Here is a 23,112-nt window from a genome sequence, read left to right as displayed (position 1 = left end):
GAAATGCTGCAGCTTCCTACAGCCGAGCACGTCATGCACTTCACAAGGGCCCCTCCCACCCTATCTCAGTGCAGATTTGTATGTTGTGACAATGAAATTTTCCAGCAGATGGCAGCAAAGTCTCAACAAAAGTTACTCTATTAGGCTGGTTTGCTTACCTACGGGAAGGGTGCCTTTTTTATTTGCCCCAAGCCCTAAATAGACCAGAGGGAAGCTCAAGGAGGGCTGTCTCTGTTGGTGATGGGCCTGATCCCCCAGTGCCCTTGACCTGCTGGGTTTCCTGGGTGAGAAACTGTTCCCACACAGGGTTTCCTAAACATGACTAGTCCTCTAGACACTGGGGACCAGGCTCTACTGTGGTGTTTATTTCTCTCCCTAATCAGTGGCTACATGGTCACCAGAACTGGTTGATTCTTTCCCTCCCCACCACATTACAAAGACCAAGCATTAGTGGTTTCTGTTTGGATGGGCAATGTCTTGCATTCTGGCCCCTTTCCTGGCCATGTCCATGTCATAGTTTGCCTCTGGTGTGACCCTGGTGCAAGCCCAGCATATGGTAAGCACAGGGGGCCAACTCTGGCAGATTTGCCTTGGAGAAGAGCTGTAATTACTGAGTATGGACACCAGAGGGCGCTTGTGAACACCCAAGTCAGGCCGCACCTCTCTGCGCCACCCCCGGCCCCCAAGAAACTGTGGCTCCTACCTCACTCCAGGTAAAAGCCAAAGTCCTCTTTGTGGTGCCTAAGGCCCTGCCTAATCTGCCTGGTCACCTCCCTGCCCTTACCTCATTCCACTCCCTGTTGCTTACTTTCCTTCTGCCACCCTGGATGTTCTCACCTCAGGGCCTTTGCACAGGCTGTTCCCTCCGCCTGGAATGCTCTTCCCCTTGTTCTACCTGATTCCTTCTCTCTCCTCGTTCATGACTTGGCTCAAATATCCCTTTCTCACTGCAGCCTTCCCTGGCTGCCTGTTTCAAATTCCATTTTCCTGGTGCCTGTGATCTCCCTTACCAAGTCTACCCCTTTTCTCCCACCTCTCACTGCCCCCCCCGGCACTGATTACTTCCTGACAAATCACTTACTATGGTTATTAAGAATCTCTCTGTTCATCTCCTCTACTTGAGTATCAACCTCAGAAGGGCAGAGATGTTTGTCTGACCCCTTGGCATTTCCAACTTATAGAGCAAGGCCAAGCATACAGCTCAAGAAATGTTTGCTGACTAAAATGCACGAATAGCTGGGACTGTACTGGGTCCTTCAGGAGCTGGGCTCTGTGTGGTCACAACTCCCATTCCCATCATGTGGGGTGCTTGAAGGGCCATGGGAGACCAGAGTGGCCAGACTAGCTGGTTTCCTGGGATGGGTGGCAGGTGCAAGGGGCTGGAAGGGTATGGAAAGGCTGAGGGGATGGTGGTGGGAGAACGTTTCAGGTGTACCGGGCAGAGGGTACAGCATGGATAAAGGCCTGGTGCTTCATGAGCTATAGGAAGGCAGGGACTGTCTCGTCCCTTGTCAATCCTTGATGTTTAGCTCAGCACCTGACATGCAGCAGCTCATTAAATAATCACTAAATGAAGTGATGAACAGATGGACAGGAAGAAGGAAGGAAAGGAGGGAGGAGAAAGGCCGACCAGGTGGTCAGGTGAATCAAATTCTGGATAGCTTAATAAGCAGACAAGAGGAAATCAAAAGGCCAAAAAAATCAGGTTCAACTGTATTTCATATGTAGATCCTTTTGGCTTATGCAAATGGAAGTTTTCAGTGGCTCAGTGGAATCCAAAAATGTTCTCCGTCTCATTGATCACAGGGGAAATGCAAATCAAAGTCCCAGTGAGATTCCACACCCACCAGGTTGGCTAAATCAAAGGGCTGACAGCACCAAGTGTTGACAAGACTGTGCTGCAGTGGGACCCTCCTATGATGCTGGTGCAAGTGTCACTGTATGACCCAGTAAACATTCTGGCTGCACTGGGTGGAACTGACCATATGCAAATTCTATGATCCAGAAATTCCACCTCTGTCTTTTTTTTTTCCTTTTTAGGGCTGCACCTGTGGCATATGGAACTTCCCAGGCTAGGGGTCAAATTGGAGCTGCAGGTAGGTGCTGGCCTGCACCACAGCCACAGCAATGCAAGATCTGAGCTGCATCACTGACCTACAGCATGCCTGGGGCAATGCTGGACACTTAACCCACTGAGCAAGTCCAGAGATCAAACTCACATCTTCACGGACACTATGTTGGTTTTTTTTTTTTTTTTTGTCTTTTGTCTTTTCAGTGCCAAACCCGTGGCACATGGAGGTTCCCAGGTTAGGGGTTGAATTGGAGCTGTAGCTGCCAGCCTACACCACAGCTCACAGCAACGCTGGGTCCTTAACCCACTGAGCAAAGCCAGGGATCAAACCTGCAACCTCATTGTTCCTAGTTGGATTCATTAACCACTGAGCCACGGCGGGAACTCCTATGTTGGGTTCTTAACCCCCTGAGCCACAACAGGAACTCCTCCATTTCTGATTATGTACCCTGGAGAAAGTCATGATTAGGTGCCCCAGGAGACATGTTGGGGGGTAAGGGATGTGGTGACAGCTGTCTAAACTGCAGACAATCAGAATAACTGTCAACAGGAAAATGGATAAACAAATTATGCCGCACAGTGGAATATTAAACAGCAATGGAAAAGAATGACCATCACTATCCACAGCAATATATGCTCATCTCATGGGGGACACAATGTTGGGTGACAGAAGAGAGGCAAAGAATTATTCCATCTGTTAGAAACAGGCAAAAATTCGTTTTCTACTGTTTAAGGATGCATGCACAGGTAGGAAATTGAGAGGAGCTAAGAAATGCTCCTTCCAGAAGTTGGAGCTGTGGATGCCTCTAGGGTAGGGTTTTTCAAGCTCAGCATTTGTTGACAATAGGGGGCCGGTTATTCTCTGCGGAGGGGCTGCCCTGTGCACTGCAGGGTGATGAACGGTGCCCCTGCTGCATCCCCTTCTTGATGCCAGTAGCAATTCCTGACCCACCCCAACTCATGACACCCAAATGTGTCTGCAGACATTGTCCCCACTTGTGAACCCAGCTGCAGAGGCACTGTTGACAACAGGGGGTAATGGAGGAGGTGCCTGTGGTCCGGGGAAGTTATGTTCTCTTTCTAGCTTTGGGTGATGCTTACATGGGTGTGCGTGCCTTAAAATCCTTGCTAGGAGTTCTTGTTGCAGCTCAGCAGAAAATGAACCTTACTAGCTATGAGGATTCAGGTTCGATCCCTGGCCTCACTCAGTGGATTAAGGATCTGGCATTGCCATGAACTGTGGTGTAGGTCACAGATGTGGCTCGGATCTGGCCTTGCTGTGCCATGGGAAATTCCATATGCTGTGGGTGCAGCCCTAAAAAGACAAAACAAAACAAAACAAAACAAAAGAAAAACCTTGATAAACTCTGGATCACATGTTCTTCACACTTTTCTAAGGCCCCACTTTTCTATTTTTTTTTTTTGTCTCTGTTTTTGGTCCCACCCATGGCATATGGAAGTTCCTCAGCCAGGGACTGAATCCGATCTATGCACCTGGCTGGGCATCGAACCGGGCCAGACACTGAACCAGCAACGCCACAGAGCCAAGCTGATTATTAACCCACTGTGCCACAGCAGGAATTCTTGAGGCCCATTCTAGATCAGCTCCTGAAAAGAACTCAGGGAGGAGTTCTGGGGCATCAGCGGCCAGTATGGGGCCATGGTACTTTCTGAATAGGGGAGGGCTTTGAGGAGAGATGTTGCAATTGTGAGATGAGGCGGGGCAGGTGGGGGGAGGCTGTCAGAGGATCCAGCACTTTGCAAAAGCCCCATGGGGCTGGTCTCGGGCCCCAGAATCCCCACCCACTCCTTGCCAGAGATAAAGCCTACTTCCGCCTCTTAGACTTGGCAAGGGGTCTGCTGACCTCTTTTGGGACGCCCCCTCCACGATCCTGGCTCCCTTGGGGACACTGGGCAGCAGGAGGTATCGGAGTGCAGCCTCTGTCCTGCCCTGGTCCCAGTATCCTTCGGGAACCTTGCTCTAATTATTTCCTTCTATCTTCCCCATTGGGTCCCCAGGGGGCCTGCCAGGCCTGCGAAGGAAGGGAAAGTGCAAAGTAAGCTGCGGACCTGGCTTGATTTATGGGACCTGCCAGCCTCGCCAAGGCTCCTAACCTACTTAGCAAGGGCAGCAGGGCCGGGCTCCCAGTGGAAAATGTACCTTTGGCTCTGCGGTGGTGGGGAGGCTTGCGTGCGATGGGGGTAGAGGAAGGAGCTGGGGAAGAAGGCGTGGCCACTAGCCCAGCCTCTGCCACGCCTTCCTCCCCATTGGTGCTTTGGTTTCCCCTCTCAACTACGGCCAACACTCACTCTTCCTTGGCAGGACTCAAGGGGTGACCTGCACACAGTAGTTCTCAAAAACAGATGGCTGTGGGGGAAGCAGTAGGAAATCTAGGGGAGGCAGAACTGGAATTCTGCTGTGTGACCCCGGACAGGTCACTTAAACTCCCTGGGCCTCAGTTTCCTCATCTGCCCAATAGGGATATTTCAAGTGTCCAGGGTTGTGCTGGGAACACAGCAAGCACTCAATTGACAGGGGCTGTTAGCAGATTCTGGGCCCCCGAAGCTTTTTAGCTCTCCCCAAAGCTAAAAGTTTAGGCACATGTGCTTCCAAGACAAAATAATTTTTTCTTTCAAGGCTTCACATGAAAACAAAAAAGTCTGGGAGTTTCCATTGTAGCTCAGTGGGTTAAGAACCCAACTAATATCCATGAGGTTGAGGGTTCCATCCCTGGCCTCATTCAGTGGGTTAAGGATCCGGGGTTGCCGTGAGTTGTGGTGCAAATTGGCAGCTGCAGCTCCAATTTGACCCCTAGCCCGGGAACTTCCATATTGCCCCAAGTGTGGCCCTAAAAAAGAGAAAAAAAGTCTGTTTGGTGAGACTTGGCTGCAGAGGGGAGGTCTCGGTACCTCCCACATTCCACTCGGAGCTTGTGCACCTCTACACTCTGCCAGCCTCCTCCACTCCCACCCCAACCTGCCCCAGCCAGAGATTCCAGCAATTTTCAGCTCCAGCCACTCAAAGCCACCTCTTCCCCACCAGACACACAGAGCCTCAAGGACTATCCTTCCTCCAGAAATCCCTTAAGAACCAAAGTTCCCCTGGGGCCTGTGTCCAGGGTCGCCCCTGACAACCCTTCCACCCCGGCTATCAGCTTCTAGAATGCAGGAGGAAGTGGCCCGTGCCAGAGGAGCAGGGCTGGGAAGGAGCCTGCTGGGTGCCACTCACGTTGTTCCGAGGTGCGTTGGGCTGCACAGGGTCCTCGGCCGCCAGGGCGATGCTGCTCATGGCAATGACCATGAGGATGCACATCTCAAAGTAGCGCAGGTTCAGGATGTAATGGCACAGGCGGCGAAGGCTGTTGGGGAGAGGTGGGTGTGCAGACGTCCACTCAGACCACAGGCTACTGCGCCCTCTCCTTCGGTAATCTCCTTATGTCACCCACCACTACCCGAGATCTCTAACTCCCAAGATCCCACACCCAGAAAAGCATCAGGTTCCTATATCTGACGGCCCTCTTGAGGCAGGGGAGGCCTCAGTGAGGGAAGGTGTTCACATCTCTGCTTATAAATTCCTCTTGCTTCCAAACAACACCCCTGGAACATCCATTCACAGGATGAGTTCAAGAAACACTGTCCTTGATTCTGCAGTAGGTGAAAAAAATGTCACGTGGTCAAACAAAATTGGGAAATTTGGGGTTAAGAAGATTTCTTTTCTTTCTTTCTTTTTTTTTTTTTGGCCACATCCACAGCAAGTGGACGTTCCTGGGCCGTGGGCTCAAACCCACGCAACAGTTTTGGTCTGCACCAAGCTGCAGCAATGCTGTATCCTTAACTTGCTGCCCCAGGAGGGAACTTCCTAGATTTTTTTTTTTAAATTATTTGAGCGACCTTAGGCAAGTTACTGTATCTGAGTGCTCTCATCTGTGAAATGACCTTAAAAATAGTGCCTAACTCACAAGAATGTGAGGATCAAAAGAGTGAATACCTGGTACATGGTAGAGGCTCCAAAAAGTTACTTAAATTTTAAATTGCAGGCCTTATCAGAGTCTTTAATGTACTAATGAGATAATACCTGAGTATTTAACCTCTTAAGTGGAACTAATTACGATAAATTTGTCATGAAACTGTATGAATGGCACAGGGTCGAATGGCTAAGAACAGAGATACTGGAGTCAGTCTGTCTGGGCTCTCTGGCTTGCTTGCTTATGACTTTGGGCCAGGTGACTTCACTTCTCTGAACCTCAGTTTCTTCATCTGTCAAATGGGGATAAACACAGTACCAAACCCTATAGGGTTATTATGAGAAAAAAAATTTTTGTTTAATGTGTAAAGCATTCAGAATAGTGCCTGGTGCTGAGTAAGTGCCACATAAGTATTTCTTTAGTAAAACAGAAAGTGAACCAAGTAAAAAAATTAAATGCACAGGGTGAGACTCCAAGATGCAGGTTAGAGAAAGCAGTTTCCCCTGTGGCTTATTTGACATGACTCTTCTTTGTCAAGAAGCATTTGGAGAACCAGGGTTTCAAGAAATACCCTTTGGAAAAACAACTTCTGAGCCACCAAGACAAATGTGATAAATGTCTTTCCTAAATAATCCATCCTTCTCAAGGATGCCAAGACAGAGGGCCATGGAACTCAGAGACCATCTTCCCTTCCATACATCTGTGGAGCAGAGCTCAGGGACCAGGGCTGCCATGTATGGTTGTACAGGTTGTGCACTGCACAAGGCAGCCATTTTGATATCTCTCACATCACAGTCTGTGTAGATTTGGATATTTATGATTTTCCAGCTGATGGCAGGAAGGGGTCTTTTCCAACAAAATCAGTACTTTATAAGTTTTATATTTTATATGACTTAAGAAAGTGGCACCATTTTTTTTTTTTTTTTGGTCTTTTAGGGCTGCACCCGCAGCATATAGAAGTTCCCAGGCTAGGGGTCAAATCTGAACTGTAGCTGCCGGCCTAAGCCACAGCCACAGCAGCACCAGATCTGAGCCACATCTCAACCTATACCACAGCTCATGGCAAAGCTGGATCCTTAAACCCACTGAGTGAGGCCAGGGATCAAACCTGTGTTCTCGTGGATACTAGTGAGGTTCGTAACCACTGAGCCACAACGGGAACTCTGCAGGGCATCATTTAAAAACTTGCTCAAGGTCTCCTATGGACTAATTGTGGTCCTAGAGGCAAGTCGTCCCCATTACCCCTTGTCAGTGGAAGCCCTGAGCCCCCTGCCCTGGCAATGGGCCATACTCACGGGTTGGTGGTGGAGAGGATAAACATGGAGCTGTAGGGGGGCATGGGCTTGGGGCCGTCTTCCCCGGGGTCGTCTTCCTCCTCCTCTTTCTTCTCTTCCTCCTTTTTTGGCAGTGGGTCTGGGTTGGCGTTTTTGTTCACTGTTGGGACAAGAACCAACACAGGGCTCCCTCCACGGTTTCCCACAAGTCTCTGGTCTCCTGTCCACTCCCCAGAGCAGGTGAAAAGCAGCTGACACTGAGAAAGTGCCTATTATGTGCCAGGCACCCTCTTCAGCCATCTAATCTTCACATGACCCTACGAGGTTGGTACTCCATGATTCCCCACTTTATTATAGACGAGGAAGCTGAGGCACAGAGAGGTGACATGACTTGCCTAAGGTCACGTGGCTGGGATTTGGCAAAGCTAGGATTTGAACCCGGTCAGCCTGCTCCCAGAGTGCTTGCTTTTAACCCCTCTATAGCCGTGAGTCTGGTATTAACAGACCTGCCCCCAAGTCTGTGATTAATGGGATAGTAACGGACCTGCCCCGAGCCCCTGATGACCTTCCTACTGTCACTTAGAGGCAGGCAGGGTGAGTCCCAAGCCCCACTGTACAGATGGGACTACTGAGCTCTCCTACAGTCAAACTACAGAGTTTCCCTCCATTAACACCCTTCTGACTGGGGCAGGGAGGCACCATCCTCCTGAGCATTGATTCTGCAGCCTACTTGCTCTGTGTGTCTGTGGACAGGCTGAGCCTCAGTTTTTTATATCTGTGAAATGGGCACAATGGCAAGGTCTGCCTTGTGGGGCTGTAGTGAGCATTTACTGAGCAGACTCTCGGACAGTGCTTACATACAACTGACACAAAGGAACGGGGCCCCTGTTACCATCCTGAAAATGGTAAGATCAGGGGGTAACTCCCAAATTCCTAGTGCTTCTCAGATCATGATTTTACATGGGGGAGGTTTAAGGGGGAGCAAAAACAGACAGTCCCTCCAGGGTCTAGACCTGCACTGTCCAACATTTGAAACATGGCTACTCCAAAATGCACTAGGCTGTCGGTGTAAAACATGCCAGATTTCCAGAACCGAGTACAAGAAAAAGATGGTAAAATAGCTCATTAATAACTTTTTTTTTTTTTTTCTTAACAGCTGCATCTGTGGCACATGGAAGTTCCCAGGCTAGGGGTTGAACTGGTCTATACCACAGCCACAGAAGCACTGGATCAGAGCTGCATCTGCAACCTACAGCCTGCAGCAACGCTGGCCCCTTAACCTGCTGAGTGAGGCCAGGGATCGAACCCCCATCCTCACAGACACAGTGTCGGGTTCTCTCTCCCACTGAGCCACAATGGGAACTCCTCATTAATAATTTAAAAGGTACTGTTGACACATTGAAATGTTGACATTTTGGATATAAATGAAGAGCATTTAGGGCTAAATACAATTTACAATTAAGGTTCAGTTCATCTATTTTTTATTTTTAAAATCATTTCTTTCTTTCTTCCTTCCTTCCTCCTCTCCCCCTTTTTTTGGCCACGGTGTGCAGCAGCTTGATGTGGGATCTCAGTTCTCACACCAGACACTGAACCCAGGCAGCAACAGTGAAAGTGCCGAATCCTAACCACCAGACCACCAGGGAACTCCACCTTCCTTGTTTGAACATGACTGCTAGAAAATTCAAAATTACAGAGGTGGCTTGTGTCACATTTGGACAGCGCTGGCTTAGAGAACCAACTGACCCCCTCCTCCCCCCAACTTCCATCAGAGGGATCTGCTGCTTCTCAAATATGGTGGCTCCCTGGCTGCCCTGGGGGCAATCAGGAAGCAGGAAATATTGCTAAGCTATGGAGCAGATCATCTCATTTAATCCTCCCAGCAGCCCTGTGGGGCGGGAACTGTGTTTCTACCCATTTTCCAGAGGGAGAACCTGAGGCCAGAGAGGTGGGGTCACTGTCCAGGGCCACCCAGCTGAGCTGTGAGGATTGAGCCCAGGAGGCAGGCTGCCCTGCTCAGTGAGGTGCCAGACTGGAGCTCATACCTTGGACGACAGTGTGGTTGAGGGGGGTCGGGCAGGCTGGGGGAATGTCCACCGTGGTGTGGTCGGGTTTCCTGGCAGTCTTAGCTGAGTTGGTCTGGGTGCTGCTGGGGTTGGTGACGATAAGGCTGTTCTCGGGGGTCTTGGGGGGGCCAGGGTTGGACGGGTTCCCCGGGTTGTTGGGTGTCCGGCGGCTGGCGGTGTTCTGGGGGTTGGTGGCTGTGGTGGGTGGGGCCGGCGTGGGGCCCGGGTCGGTGCTGTTCCCTATCTTGGCCGGGCTCGGGGGCAGGCCAGCATGGCCGAGGCTGTCGTGGGGACCGGCTGACTCCGCGGTGGCCAGCTTGTTGTTCTTCATGTTGTCGATGTCCTCGGCCAGCGGTGGGTCTTGGCGGCTCAGGTCCTGCTGGATCGGCCGGGTGGTCGACAGGTTGGGGCCCGACATGGGGACCCCGGAGCCCTGGTTCTCTCTGCGGCAGGCAGGCCAATGAGAAAGAACCCATAAGTGAGTTAGAATGGAGTGAATGTTTCTGGATCCTGCCTAAGAGTCTACTGTTCCAGGTACGGGTTGGCCACGGAAGGGCCATGTCCTGTAACTCTCCAGGTCCTGGTCAGTTTTTTTTTTTTTTCCTCTCTTTTGGCTGCCTCTCGGCATATGGAGTTCCCACGGATCAGATCTGAGTCGTAGTTGCGACCTGAGCCACAGCTTCGGCAATGCTGGATCCCTAACCCCACTGTGCCGGGCCAGGGATCCAACCTGCGTCCCAGTGCTCCCAAGAGACGCTGCTGAGGCTGTTGCACCACAGTGGGAACTCCCTGATCCATTCTTCATGGGGATCAAGGCCCCGTGTGAATATAATTGCCTAGGGGTCAAGGCTACTTCCTCACGGGGAAATCAGAGGGGAAAAAACTCTCTGCTAGAGCCTGCATCCTCTGACCCAAACTTCCCTGACCTTGCCTCTGTGTCCCACATTAGCTCCGAGGCAGGACTGGGGCACAGACTATTCCCAGGAGCGGCTAAAGCAGTCACAAGGACACCATCACTTTAGGGGGGGAACTGCCTCATGGCATTAAATGCTTGTAGTAAGCAGGGAACATATGTACACTGACATAAAAAAAATAACAACGAGAATAATAACAGCAAACATTATGGTAACACAAATCCCCAGGTGCTTCTAAGCACTTGGCTTGGAATACCCCTCCCTCCTTAGCCCTAAGAGGCACCACTACTAGCACCATTTTACAGATGAGAAAACTGATGCTCAGCGAGGTTAAGTCTCTTGCCCAAGGCCACCCAGCTGGTGAACACAGAAGGTAATTTCTCATAGGGGTACAAGTGTGGTGGGCAAAGCATTCCAGGTAGGGGGAACTGCCAGAGCAAAGGCCCTGAGATAGGGACAAGCTCGTTGAGTTTCAGGAGGCTGGTGGGGCTGGAGGTGGAGAGTGCAGGGTCGGGGTGGGGGGATGAGGTGGATGGGAGTTTGGTGCCTCAATTACTCCAACAATTAACACCAAGCAGATGGATGTGAGAAGAAAAGAATAGGAGTGTTCAGAGCATTTGGAGGAAGGGAGAAAAGAGTTAATGGTCTGGGCACAAATGAACTGATCTACAAAACAGAAACAAACTCAGACACACAGAACGGACTTGTGGTTGCTAAGGGGGGGTGGGATGGATGGGGAGTTTGGGGTTGGGAGATGTCAACTATTCCATTTAGAATGGCTAAGCAATGAGGTCCTACTGTACAGCACAGGGAACTATATGCAATCTCCTGGGACAGAACATGATGGAAGATAGTATAAGAAAAAGAATGTCTGTATATGTACGACTGGGTCACTATACTGTAGAGCAGAAATTGACACAATAATTTAAAGCAACTATACTCTTAAAAAAAAGTTAAAGGTCCTTGTTGAGCTTTTTTGACCTCAATGCTCACTGAGACATCGGCTCTGCAAGGTAAGCAGTTAATTTTTTTATTTTTATTTATTTTTTGGCTACCCCCACAGCATGCGGAAGTTTCATGGCCAGGGATCAAACCCGAGCCACAGCAGGTTCAATGCTGAATCCTTAACCAGTAGGTCACCAGGGAACTCCAAAGGGGGTTTATTTTTGTCTCTCTTGTTCATAGACAAGTTTAGTGCCCAGAACAGGGCCTGGTTATTTCTTGTCGAATGATAAATGACTGTCCCCATTTTTTCAGATGAGGACGCTGAGGTCCAGAAGTCCCACAGGCCCAGACCTCCCATCAACTCCTGCCTCCTCCCATCTGTATACTCACCCCCACTTGAGTATACAGAGACCCTCAGGAGCTGGGCCCCTGGGAGGTGGCTGGGGCCTGGAGTCTGGCTGGTGCCTTCTAGGCTATAGGCTCTGCTCACTGTATGTCCTTGGCTGGCCCCAGCTCTGCCCACCCGTGCACGGATCTGGATGGAACTGACTCCCAGTTTGCTCTGTCTGCCTTCTGACACCCCTCTGGACCCTGGATCCTCAGTTAAGAGGCCCCCTTCTTTTTTCTTTTTTTCTTTTTAGGGCTGCACCTGTGGCATATGGAAATTCCCAGGCTACAGGTCAAATTGGATCTGCAGCTGCGACCTACACCACAGCCACAGCAACACCAGATCCTTAACCCACTGAACGAGGCCAGAGGTGGAACCTGAATTCTCATGGATACTATACTAATCGGGTTCATTACCACTAAGCCACAACTCGAGCTCCATAAGGCTTCCTATTTCCTCCACCCCCAGGGACTGGGCCTGGCCAAGTCTGTTTCCTGGAAACACCAGGACATCTGTGGTTTATAATCTCAATGACTCCTCTCTTCAGAGGACTCTGCAGTCCAAAACTTCTCCCTCTGGCTTTTTTTTTTGGTCTTTTTGCTATTTCTTTGGGCCGCTCCCGTGGCATATGGAGGTTCCCAGGTTAGGGGTCGAATCGGAGCTGTAGCCACCGGCCTATGCCAGAGCCACAGCAACGCAGGATCCGAGCCGCGTCTGCAACCTACACCACAGCTCACGGCAACGCCAGATCGTTAACCCACTGAGCAAGGGCAGGGACCGAACCCGCAACCTCATGGTTCCTAGTCGGATTCGTTAACCACTGCGCCACGACGGGAACTCCCTTTTTTTTTTTTTTTTTTTTTTTTGCCACCCTGTGGCATATGGAGTTCCCAGGCCGGGGATCAGATCTGAGCTGCAGTTGTGACCTAAGCCACAGCTATGGCAATGCTGGATCCTTAACCTACTGTGGCGGGCCAGGGATTGAACCTGTGTCCCAGCTCTGCAGAGATGCTGCCCATCCCATTGTGGTCACAGCGGGAACTCCTCCCTCTGGCTCTTCTTAAAGGCAATCCTTAATTCTGCAACTGGTGCCTTTCACATCTCATAAGAGCTCACACTGAGTACCTGCTGTGTGCCAGACTTGACACATATTCAGCTCACTTAATCCTCAGAATAGCCACGGGGAGTGGGTGGTGGTGTTATTCCCATTTTATGGATGAGGGATGACTGTTCCCATTTCTCAACCTGAGACGGGAAGGGCCTTGCCCAAGGCCACATGGTCAGTTGCTGGCAGAGGTGTCTTGAACCCAGACCACATGGCTCCAGGCCCCATACTGACCCCCACCCGATACTGTAGCTTTCTTACTAAGCAGTTTGAGGTCTCCCAGGAGGGAGCCCATAGCTGCGGGGTGCAGGGAATTCTTGGCACTCACTGTAACTGTCAATAGTGTGAGCCAGCATCTGTTCTATTTTAACTCAATTTCTGGAAAGATCCTATGAGGCCTGGATTGTTACTACCCCCATTATACAGATGAAGAGACTGAGGCCCGGAGATGCTGAGTCAAGCACACTAGAAAATGGTTTGTCAGGCTGTCGCCATCACACGCTCACTCAAGAGACTGGAAGTGAGCAAAAGACAGCCCTCAGGTTGTATCCATTCATCAAACACTTGAGAGATTAGATGCAATTAAGGAACCAAATTTGGTTCCTGGACAGGATGGGCCTGGTTCCCTAGACCCAATCTGGAACCCTAAACCTACCTAACACTTAGGAATAAAAAAAAATGCTGGCTTCCCTGGGAGACCTTCCACTAGCTAAGCCACCAGCACCGCATTCCTTGTTTCATTTTTGCATTTTTCCCCCTACTTTTTGGGGCCGTATCTGCGGCATATAGAGGTCTCCAGGCTAGGGGTCAAATTGGAGCCATAGCTGCCAGCCACAGCCACAGCCACAGCCACAGCCACATCAGATCCAAGCTGCGCCTGCGACCTACACCACAGCTCATGGCAATGCCAGATCCTTAACCCACAAAGCAAGGCCAAGGATTGAGTCCGCAACCTCATGGTTCCTAGTCAGATTCATCTCCGCTACACCACGACAGGAACTCCTGCATTTTTTTTTTTTTTTTAATGGCCACACCTGCGGCATAGAAAAGTTCCCAGGCCAGGAATCCAATCCAAGCCACAGCTGTGACCTGCAGCTGTGGCAACATCAGATCCTTTAACCCACTGTGCAGGGCTGGGGATGGAACCTGCACCTCTGCAGCTACCTAAGCTGCCACAGTTGATTCTTAACCCATTGTGCCACAGTGGGAACTGCTACTTTTGCAGATAAAATAATAATAATTTTTTAAATTAAAGTACAGTTGATTTACAATGTTCTGTCAATTTCTGTATTACAGCAAAGTGACCCAGTCATTCATATATATGTATATGTATACATATACATATATACTTTTTTCTCATATTATCTTCCATCTCTATCACAAGAGACTGGGTATAGTTCCCTGTGCTATACAGCAGGACCTCATCGCCTACCCATGCTAGGAATGGATGCCTATTTCATTCCACATAATAGTTTGCATCTACTAGCCCCAAACCTTAACCTGCTAAAGTCCACGGTGTTTTTAGGAAGCAAAAGAGAGATGAGGCAATTTATTTTCAGGCTTGTCTCTGTAAGGCCACACAGGGAGAAGGGTAGGCCAGGTAAATTCCTCAATTCTTAGTGGGCAGGTCTTAGACTGACACTTCTGGAGACACAGTGACCTGGGTTTGAGTCCCAGCAATGCCGCTGACTAGCTATTTGATCCTTTGTAGTTTGACTAACCTCTCTGAGCCTCCGTTTCATTATTATTATTTTTTTTGTCTTTTTGCCTTTTCTAGGGCCGTTCCTGTGGCATATGGAGGTTCCCAGGCTAGGGGTCGAATCAGAGCTGTAGCTGCCGGCCTATGCCACAGCCACAGCAATGTGGGATCCGAGCCGCATCTGCAACCAACACCACAGCTCACAGCAATGCCAGATCCTTAACCCACTGAGCAAGGCCAGTGATCGAACCCGCAACCTCATGATTCCTAGTTGGATTTGTTAACCACTGAGCCACGACGGGAACTCCCTTGTTATCTTTTTTTAAAATTATTATAGTTGGTTTACAATGTTCTGTCAATTTTTGCTGTACAGCAAAGTGACCCAGTCTCACACACACACACGTACACATTCTTTTTCTCACATTATTCTCCATCAAATTCCATCACAAGTGACTAGATACAGTTCCCTGTGCTATACAGCATGATCTCATTGCTTATCCACTCCAAATGCAATAGTTTGCATCCACTAACCCCAAACTCTCAGTCCATCCCATTTCCTCCCCCTTCCCTTTGGCAACCACAAGTCTGTTCTCCAAGACCATTAATTTGTTTCTTTTCTGGTTCATTTGTAGCATATATTAGATTCAAGATATAAGTGGTATCAATGGTATTTGTCTTTTTTTGACTTACTTCACTTTGTATGAGAGTCTCTAGTTCCATCCACGTTGCTGCAACTGGCATTACTTTGTTCTTTTTTATGGCTGAATAGTATTCCACTGAGCACATGGAATTAAGAATAGATTAAAAAGATGTTTTACATATACACAATGGAATACTACTCAGCCATTAAAAAGAACAAGATAATGCCATTTCCTCATCTTTAAATTGGGGACAATACTTAGTAGAACCTTCCCTATAACTTGGAAACTAAAGTAAAGATCCCAGAGCTTATTGTTATGTAACCACTGGTGACTTTCTCCCCCATAACAGGGTGACAATAACCTTACTGAGTTGCTGTGAGGAATAAGTGTGTGAATATGCTGAGGGCCACGAGCATTACTCCCAGGCCTTGAAACCTAGTGGAATTTGCCCTGCTGGATTTAGAATTTGCTGGGGACCGGGGGCCTTTATTACTTCCAATTTCTCCCTTTTGGAACAGGAAGGTCTATTTTGTGTTTGTCCCACCACTGTTATTTTGGAAGCAGATAATCTGTTTTCAAGTTTTCAGGTCCACACATGGAAGAAAATTTTGCTCCCAAAGGGCTCATACCTAGAGTCTCACCCATACTGGACTCAGATGATGAGATTTGGAATTTTTAAGCCAATGCTGGGTCAAGACTTTTCGGGATGTTGGGATGAGGTGAATGTATTTTGCACCTGAAGAGGGCTCAGGGGGTGGACTGTAGTGGGTTGAATGGTGGCCCCTCAAAAGATACATCCTCCTATCTTTTGGAAAAGGGGTCTTTGCAGATATAACTAAGAGTCTCCAGATAAGATCATTCTTAATTAGATGGTGAACCCTAAATCCAGTGACAAATGTCCTTAGAACAGGAGAGAAGGGGAAACAGACAGACAGAGGAAAGAAAAATGTGAAGATGGAGGCAGATATTGGAGTGATCCTTCTATCAGCTGACGAATGTTAATGCCTGCAGCCCTGGGAACCTGAGACAGTGGCTGGACAGTGAACATCAGCTCTGATGGTGTGGCTTAAATGAAATGAATTCTGTGTGGATTAAATGAAATACATTTTGTCAATTAAATGAAAACCAACCAACGTTTCCTCAACCTCTTCCATAGCCCACAAAGAGATGCCTGATGCTAACCCACTCCTGGTACCTTTTTAGAAGTTGTACATCAGATGAAAAGCTGTCTGGGAATATTTTATCATACACACACACACACACACACACACACACAGTTTTAGGGTGATACCTGCAGCATATGGAAGTTCCAGGTTAGGGGCTGAATCTGAGCTGCGGCTGCTGGCCTGCACCACAGCCACGCAACACTGGATCCAAGCCACAGCTGTGACCTGCAACTCGGCTTGCGGCAACACTGGATCCTTAACCTACTGAGTGAGGCTGGGGATTGAACTCACATCTTCACTGACACTAACTCACTGAGCTACAACGGGAACTCCAATATATTGTTTAAGCAGGCTCAGTGAAGTTATCATTTCAAATATGAATCCTCTGGTCACCATCCAGAAAGATTGTGCTAATAGCATAGCAGATGAGGCCTAGGTGTAGGTTTTGTTCGAGGGACAGCCTCATGCACAGGACCAAGAGCCCCTTGTTTGCATGGAAAGGGGATCTGAGGGTCTTTATTCTGTCTTGCTTTTGTTTCTTCTGTTAGCTCTGCCTGTCATGGCATTTTGTTGTGGCATTTTAACAAGCTCAGCCTGCAGAGGCCTAATATCAATCTTCGGCAAGTTTCATTCCCAAGCGTCTCCAAGGAGAACTCAAAAGGGGCAGAAAACTTTGAAGTCAGGGCCCCTTCCCCCTTCCCTCTTGGGGATCTGCCATCATCTGCCCGGAATAGGCAGCTGATTGCATAACGCCTGCCCTGTACCGCATCTCTTTGCCAGCTAATCACTACAGCATCCTTCTGCCAAGGGCTATGGACAGCTTGCCTGGGGCATGCTCAAGTCCCTAGATCCTGCTTCCTTGTGCTCCCACTGTCCTTAAGACCGGCACGTATTAACTCGTTTAGTCTCCACCACAGCCACCATCTGAGGTGGTATCAGGATCCGGCCCATTTTACGGATGAGGAAGATAAAGCCCAGAGAGGCAAAGGCAAAGGCATTTCCCTAGATGGGAAAGGGCTGAGCTGGACTCTGGTCCTAGAGATCTTAAGCTATAGCACCACTCCGTGAGGAAAATGGGGCAATGGATGACTTGGGGTGCATGGAATGGAGGTGCCAAGGACACCAGCTAAGGCAAACTGGGGGTGCTGTAAGAACCAGAGTGTTAATGGATGAAGCTCACCCCCCCCAACCCTATGTAGGATAAACTGTGAGGCTCAGAAATCCAGTATCTCTCTTCTTGCTCCTTTTGGGGAGTAGGTTGTCATGGTGATGGGCGCAGGTGGCACTAGTATGCAAATAGCTGATATATTAATTCAAGGGTGGCGCAGGTCTTGGCAAAAGGTCCCCTTGCTCAGTCAAATCTAGCAGGAGGCACTGCCTAGCTACTGGGGAGTGGTGGATGCCCTGCAATCCATAATTATTTTTTTTTTATATGGTGGGAGTCAGAGAAAGTTTCATCCTCACTTTGGTGGCCCTGGTGGTAACACTGGGCTCAGCCGCCTAGTGTGGGGGCTCAGAAGCCGGCAACTGTTTAATGATACAAAAGAGAATGTGCTCCATCCACTTTTTTTTTTTTTTTTTTAGGGCTGCAATCGTGGCATGTGGAAGTTCCCAGGATAGGGGTCTAATCAGAGCTACAGCTGCCGGCCTACACCACAGCCACAGCAACGCCAGATCTGAGCCATGTCTGCGACCTACACCACGGCTCACAGCAATGCCAGATCCTTAACTCATCGAGCAAGGCTAGGGATCGAACCTGCAACCTCATGGTTCCTAGTTGGATTAATTTCCGCTGTGCCAGAACAGGAACTCCCATCCACTTTGTTTAAAAAATTTCTTTTTTTTCTTTTTAGCTGATGGCAGGAGGGGAACTTTTCCAACAAAATCAGTACTTTTTAAGTTTTATATGTTATATGACTTAAGAAAGGGGCTTTTTTTTTTTTTTTTGTCTTTTAGGGCTGCACCTTTGGCATATGAAAGTTCCTAGGCTAGGGGTTGAATTGGAGCTTCAGCTGCCAGTCTACCCTCTATCCCACAGCCAAAGCAACGAGGGATCCGAGCCATGTCTGTGACCTACACTACAGCTCACGGCAATGCTGGATCATTAACCCATTGAGCAAGGCCAGGGATGGAACCACATCTTCATGGATACTAGTGATACTAGTCAGATTCGTTACCGCTGAGCCACGACAGGAATTCCCTCCATCCACTTTTTACTGGAGTAAGCCAGTGAAAGCTTTGGAGGAGGGGGACATTTAAAGCTGGGGAAACTGAGGAGGAAGAGATGAAAATAGAAATGAGGGGAGGAGATGGGAGAATGGAAAGAAAACGATTATACTTATCAATGCCCTGGAGAATCCAAAGCAGAGTATGGGAGTCCTCTTACGGAGAAATGGGTTAAGGATCTGGTGCTGTCATTGCAGCGATCGCTGGCCCAGGAACTTCCACAAGCTGCAGGCATGGATGGGGGGGTGGGGGGTGGGACAACCCAGAAGCACAGAGTATGTTCGGGGAAAGGTCTAAGGAATGACAAGAGGAGAAATGCACAACTGGCGTCATCATAATGTAGAACTAAAATGTACTTTTAGTATGTTATGCTCTTTTTTCCCTCTCAGCATTGCATTTTTTTTTTTCAAATTGAAGAAGAGTTGATTTACGATATTGTGTTGGTTTCAGGTGTACAGCAAATTGATTCGGTTATAGTATGTTATGTTTTTGAATAAAATTTTATCTTTGCCTTTCTTTGTTTCTTTGTTTGTTTTCTCGTTTTTTAAAAGCGGATGAATGGCTCGTTCTGGATTTTTTTTTTTCTCTAAAAGTGCCTGAATCTTTATGAAGTTTTATTTCCAATGAGCATCAGATTTTTTTTTTCTTTTTTGGCTGCTCTGGGGCACACGGAGTTCCTGGGCCAGGGATCAGAATCAAGCCACAGTTTCAACCTCTATCACAGCTGTGGTAACCCCTGATCTATAACCCACACTGCTGGGCTGGGGATTGAACCTGTGTCCCAGTGCTCCCAAGATGCCACTGAACCCATTCTGCCACAGTGGGAACTCTCCAATGAGCATTAGAACTTTTAATCAGCCAAATGAACAGCACCTCTTCTGGCCAGGACATTTGACATGTCTAGTAATAAAGGAATGAACGGTGCTGCCCTCCTGTTGAAGATTTGAGAGTGGAAATGGGGAGGTACCTTCTTCTTCTGGAGAGGAGGGAGAACAGGGGCCACTTGTGGGGCTGAGGAAAGCTGGGTTCTTATCACACTACTGCTATCAGCTGGCTGCCCTTGGGGAAACTCTTCTCTCTCTGGGCATTAGTCTCCCTGTGTGTAAATAGAAGGAGCTTGAGAGGACAATCTAAGGCTATGGATCTAAAGGTTTTTTTTTTTAAAGTCTATTGATGAAAGAGCCTTAATATTAACGATGATAATGGTAATAGCTAAAAGTTATTGAATGCTTATTATGACTGCTACGACTAAAAACAGTTGCCATTTATTGAGTATCGAATAATATTTATCCTAATAACAGCTAATGTTTACTGAGCACTTATATAAGCCAGGCACCATTTAAAGCATTTTATATGTATCAATTCATTCAAACCTTATGCCTACCCTAGAAGGGAGGTACTGTTCTTCTTATCCCCACTTTACAGATGAGGAGACAGAGGCCCAGAGAGGGAAGTGACATGCTGCAAATCACACAGCTACGAAGTGATGGGCAGCAGTGCGACCTCTGACACCAGAATCCTGGTCCTTCATCATCAGGCTGCGCCACCTTTTTTTTTTTTTTTAAGGCCACGCCCATGGCATATGGAAGTTCCCAGGGTAGGGGTCAAATCAAAGTTGTAGCTGCCAGCCTACACCATAGTCACAGCAGTGCCAGATCCAAGCTGTCATGTGTATGCACCAGGGATTGAACCCACGTCCTCACGAATACTAATTGGGTTCATTACCATTGAGCCATGATGGGAATTTGGAACTCCTTGTGCTGCCTCTTTGTCCCTGTCCTCCTGTTTTTTTTTTTTTTTTTAAATTTGTTTGTTTTGTTTTTGTTTTTTTAAGGCCGCGCCTAGGCATATGGAGGTTCCCAGGCAAGGGGTCCAATTGGAGCTACAGCTGCCAGCCGACACCACAGCCACAGCAATGCAGGATCCGAGCCACATCTGTGACCTACACCTCAGCTCACGGCAACGCCAGATCTTTAACCCACTGATCGAGACCAGGGATCGAACCCACAACCTCATGGTTCCTAGTCAGATTCGTTTCCGATGTGCCACGATGGGAACACTTGTCCCTGTCATTCTGCCCCCTCAACGGCAGGAGTAGATCCAATAACAAAGATGATAACAGCATTAGTAGTAGTATTAATAATAGTAGCAGTGATCCATTAGTTCTTTTTTTTTTTTTTTTAGTCACATTCATGGCATATGGAAGTGCTAAGGGTTGAATCTGAGCCTCAGCTGCAACCTATGCCATGGCTATGGTAATGCTAGATCCTTAACCCACTGTGCCACAGAGGGAATTCCTACTGGTTCTTAACTATAGAGTCTTGTGCTAAACACTTTATTCCACCTAAAATCCCTTCAGTAGCCTCCAATTTCCCCAGGAGGAGTCAAGGCCCTGTCCTCCCTTCAATTTCTTTGCCTGTCATTCTCTCCTCACCCTCCAAACTTCTTCTCTACCTCAGGGCCTTTGTACATGCTATTCTTAGCCTAGAACACTGTTCCCTTCTTGGGAACAATGGTTTTCAGGGGGCTCTTGTGGAGCTATGTGGAGACCTAATGCCACAATAATTGAGGGAGCACTGTGGACATTTAGGAAATGGGAGGCAGGTATATAAATATCTTTGCACGTGCAGGGCAGTCTCACTGGGGAAGAATGATCCTCTTTCATGACTTTCTAATGGCTCTCTTGCAGGTAGCACAAGAAAAATCTGCTTGTAATGATCTCAAACTTTAGTTTGCTTGGTTTCTTTTTAGGGCTATACCTGCAACATATAGAAGTTCCAGGGCTAGGGGTTGAATCGGAGCTGCTGGCCTATGCCACAGCCATGGCAATGCCAGATCTGAGCCGCATCCTGGCAGCTCATCCTGGCATCCTGCATCTGTGACCTATGTGGCAGCTTTTGACAATGGAGGATCCTTAACCTACTGAGCAAGGCCAAGAATCGAACTCAAATCCTTATGGACACTGGTAAGGTTCTTAACCCACTGAGCCACAATGGTAACTCCTGAGCCTTTAGTTTTAACCTCTGTTTTACATATCAACATAAAATATTTTTTGCATGTTTTAAATAATACATTGCATCTTCCCAGAACTGAAACTACTGGATAAACTGAAGGAAGCCCAGATTCTATTTCATATGGAATGTCCCATTTTGGAGCATTTCACACTGATGGAGACTCCCCTGTGTCATTTCAGTTGCCTACACCCTGAGTCAGCTAGCATTTGTACCTGGTGCATTCATGGTGATTTTGTGTACAAGTGTCTGCTGCTCAGAATTGCTTCACTCTGTCCTCTAGAGTCTCATTACTCAAAGTGGGTCCCTGGATCAGCACTGGCCTCACCTGGGAACTCCTTAGAAATGCAGAATCTTAGGCTGCCCCTGAGACCTACTGAATTAGAATCCGTATTTTCACAAGATCCCTGCGGATTCATGTACACATTCAATTCTGAGAAGTGCCAGCTTTGTACATATGGCATAGAAGAGAACAGTTTAAACACATCATTAAAAATCAGTATGATTCTGAGGTATGTAAGTCAAATCATTATGCAGAACCTTAAACTCCTATAGTGCTATATGTCCATTATATCTCAATAAAACTAGAAGAAAAAAAAAAGAATACCTAATATTGAACAAAGAAAACACTAAAAACTTACAAGGGCGTTTCTTTCTTTCTTTTTTTTTTTTAGGGCCACACCTGAGGCATGTGGAAGTTCTCAGGTTAGGGGTTGAATTGGAGCTGCAGCTGCCAGCCTACACCACTGCCACAGCAATGCCAGATCTGAGCTGCATCTTCGACTTACATCACAGCTTGTGGCAATGCTGGATCCTTAAACCATTGATTGAGGCCAGGGATTGAACCCTTGTAATCATGGATATCATTTGGGTCCTTAACCCACTGAGCCACAAGTGAGAACACCAAGAGTTTCTTTTAAAAAAGAAAACAAAACAACAAAAAAAACGATGCCCTAGTGGCAGGTGATATAAACAAAGACTAAGAGAACATTAACAAAAGAAATAGGAGTTCCCGTCGTGGCACAGCAGAAATGAATATGACTAGGAACCATAAGGTTGCAGGTTCGATCCCTGGCCTCCCTCAGTGGGTTAAGGATCCGGCATTGCCGTGAACTGTGGTGAAGGTCGCAGATGTGGCTCAGATCTTGCATTGCTGTGGCTCTGGTGTTGGCCGGCAGCAACAGCTCTGATCAGACCCCTAGCCTGGGAACCTCCATATGCCGCGGGCGTGGCCCTAAAAAGACAAAAGACAAAAAAAAGAAATAAAGAACAATAGCTGTTTCAACACGTAAGTCCTTGGACTCCTAAATGTGCAATTACTGTAGGATCTTCTAAGGAATGTAGCAAAACACTGTTAGAAAAAGAGGGTGTTGTCTCTGACTGGGTGAGGAGCTGGCCTGGGAGATGCCTCCAAAAGCCTTGAACCATGCTCACCCTTCCTTTCTGGGGGCCCAGACTGGGTTTTCAAGTCCCCCAGAAATAGCATCAGGTGGAAAAAATGATTGTGACAGTAAGAGCTAAAAAGGGTCTAAATTTACAGTACATATTATGTATCAGCTGCTCTTTCAGGCCCTTTGCATGTATTACACCATTTAATTCCAGCAATGACCCAATTAGATCCCACTACCCTCATTTCACAGA

At 48.0% G+C, this 23,112-nt stretch overlaps 1 protein-coding gene across 4 annotated transcripts in view; it reads right to left on the bottom strand.

The window, feature by feature from the left end:
* CACNA1A (calcium voltage-gated channel subunit alpha1 A) overlaps window positions 1-23,112 on the bottom strand; it is a 277,546-nt gene that overhangs the window by 67,550 nt on the left and 186,884 nt on the right. For all 4 annotated transcript variants that reach the window (XM_047776880.1, XM_047776881.1, XM_047776879.1 and 1 more), the window contains 3 exons: window positions 9,356-9,819; window positions 7,332-7,470; window positions 5,301-5,430 (listed from right to left, as the gene is read on the bottom strand). In XM_047776880.1, coding sequence (XP_047632836.1) covers window positions 5,301-5,430; window positions 7,332-7,470; window positions 9,356-9,819 — 733 coding nt within the window. The remainder of the gene's footprint in view (window positions 1-5,300; window positions 5,431-7,331; window positions 7,471-9,355; window positions 9,820-23,112) is intronic.

The sequence above is a fragment of the Phacochoerus africanus genome, chromosome 4 (assembly GCF_016906955.1).
Source record: "Phacochoerus africanus isolate WHEZ1 chromosome 4, ROS_Pafr_v1, whole genome shotgun sequence".
Taxonomy (NCBI): Eukaryota; Metazoa; Chordata; class Mammalia; order Artiodactyla; family Suidae; genus Phacochoerus; species Phacochoerus africanus.
The sequence above is the reverse complement of the archived record's forward strand: the minus strand, read 5'-3'. Positions and strand labels throughout refer to the sequence as shown.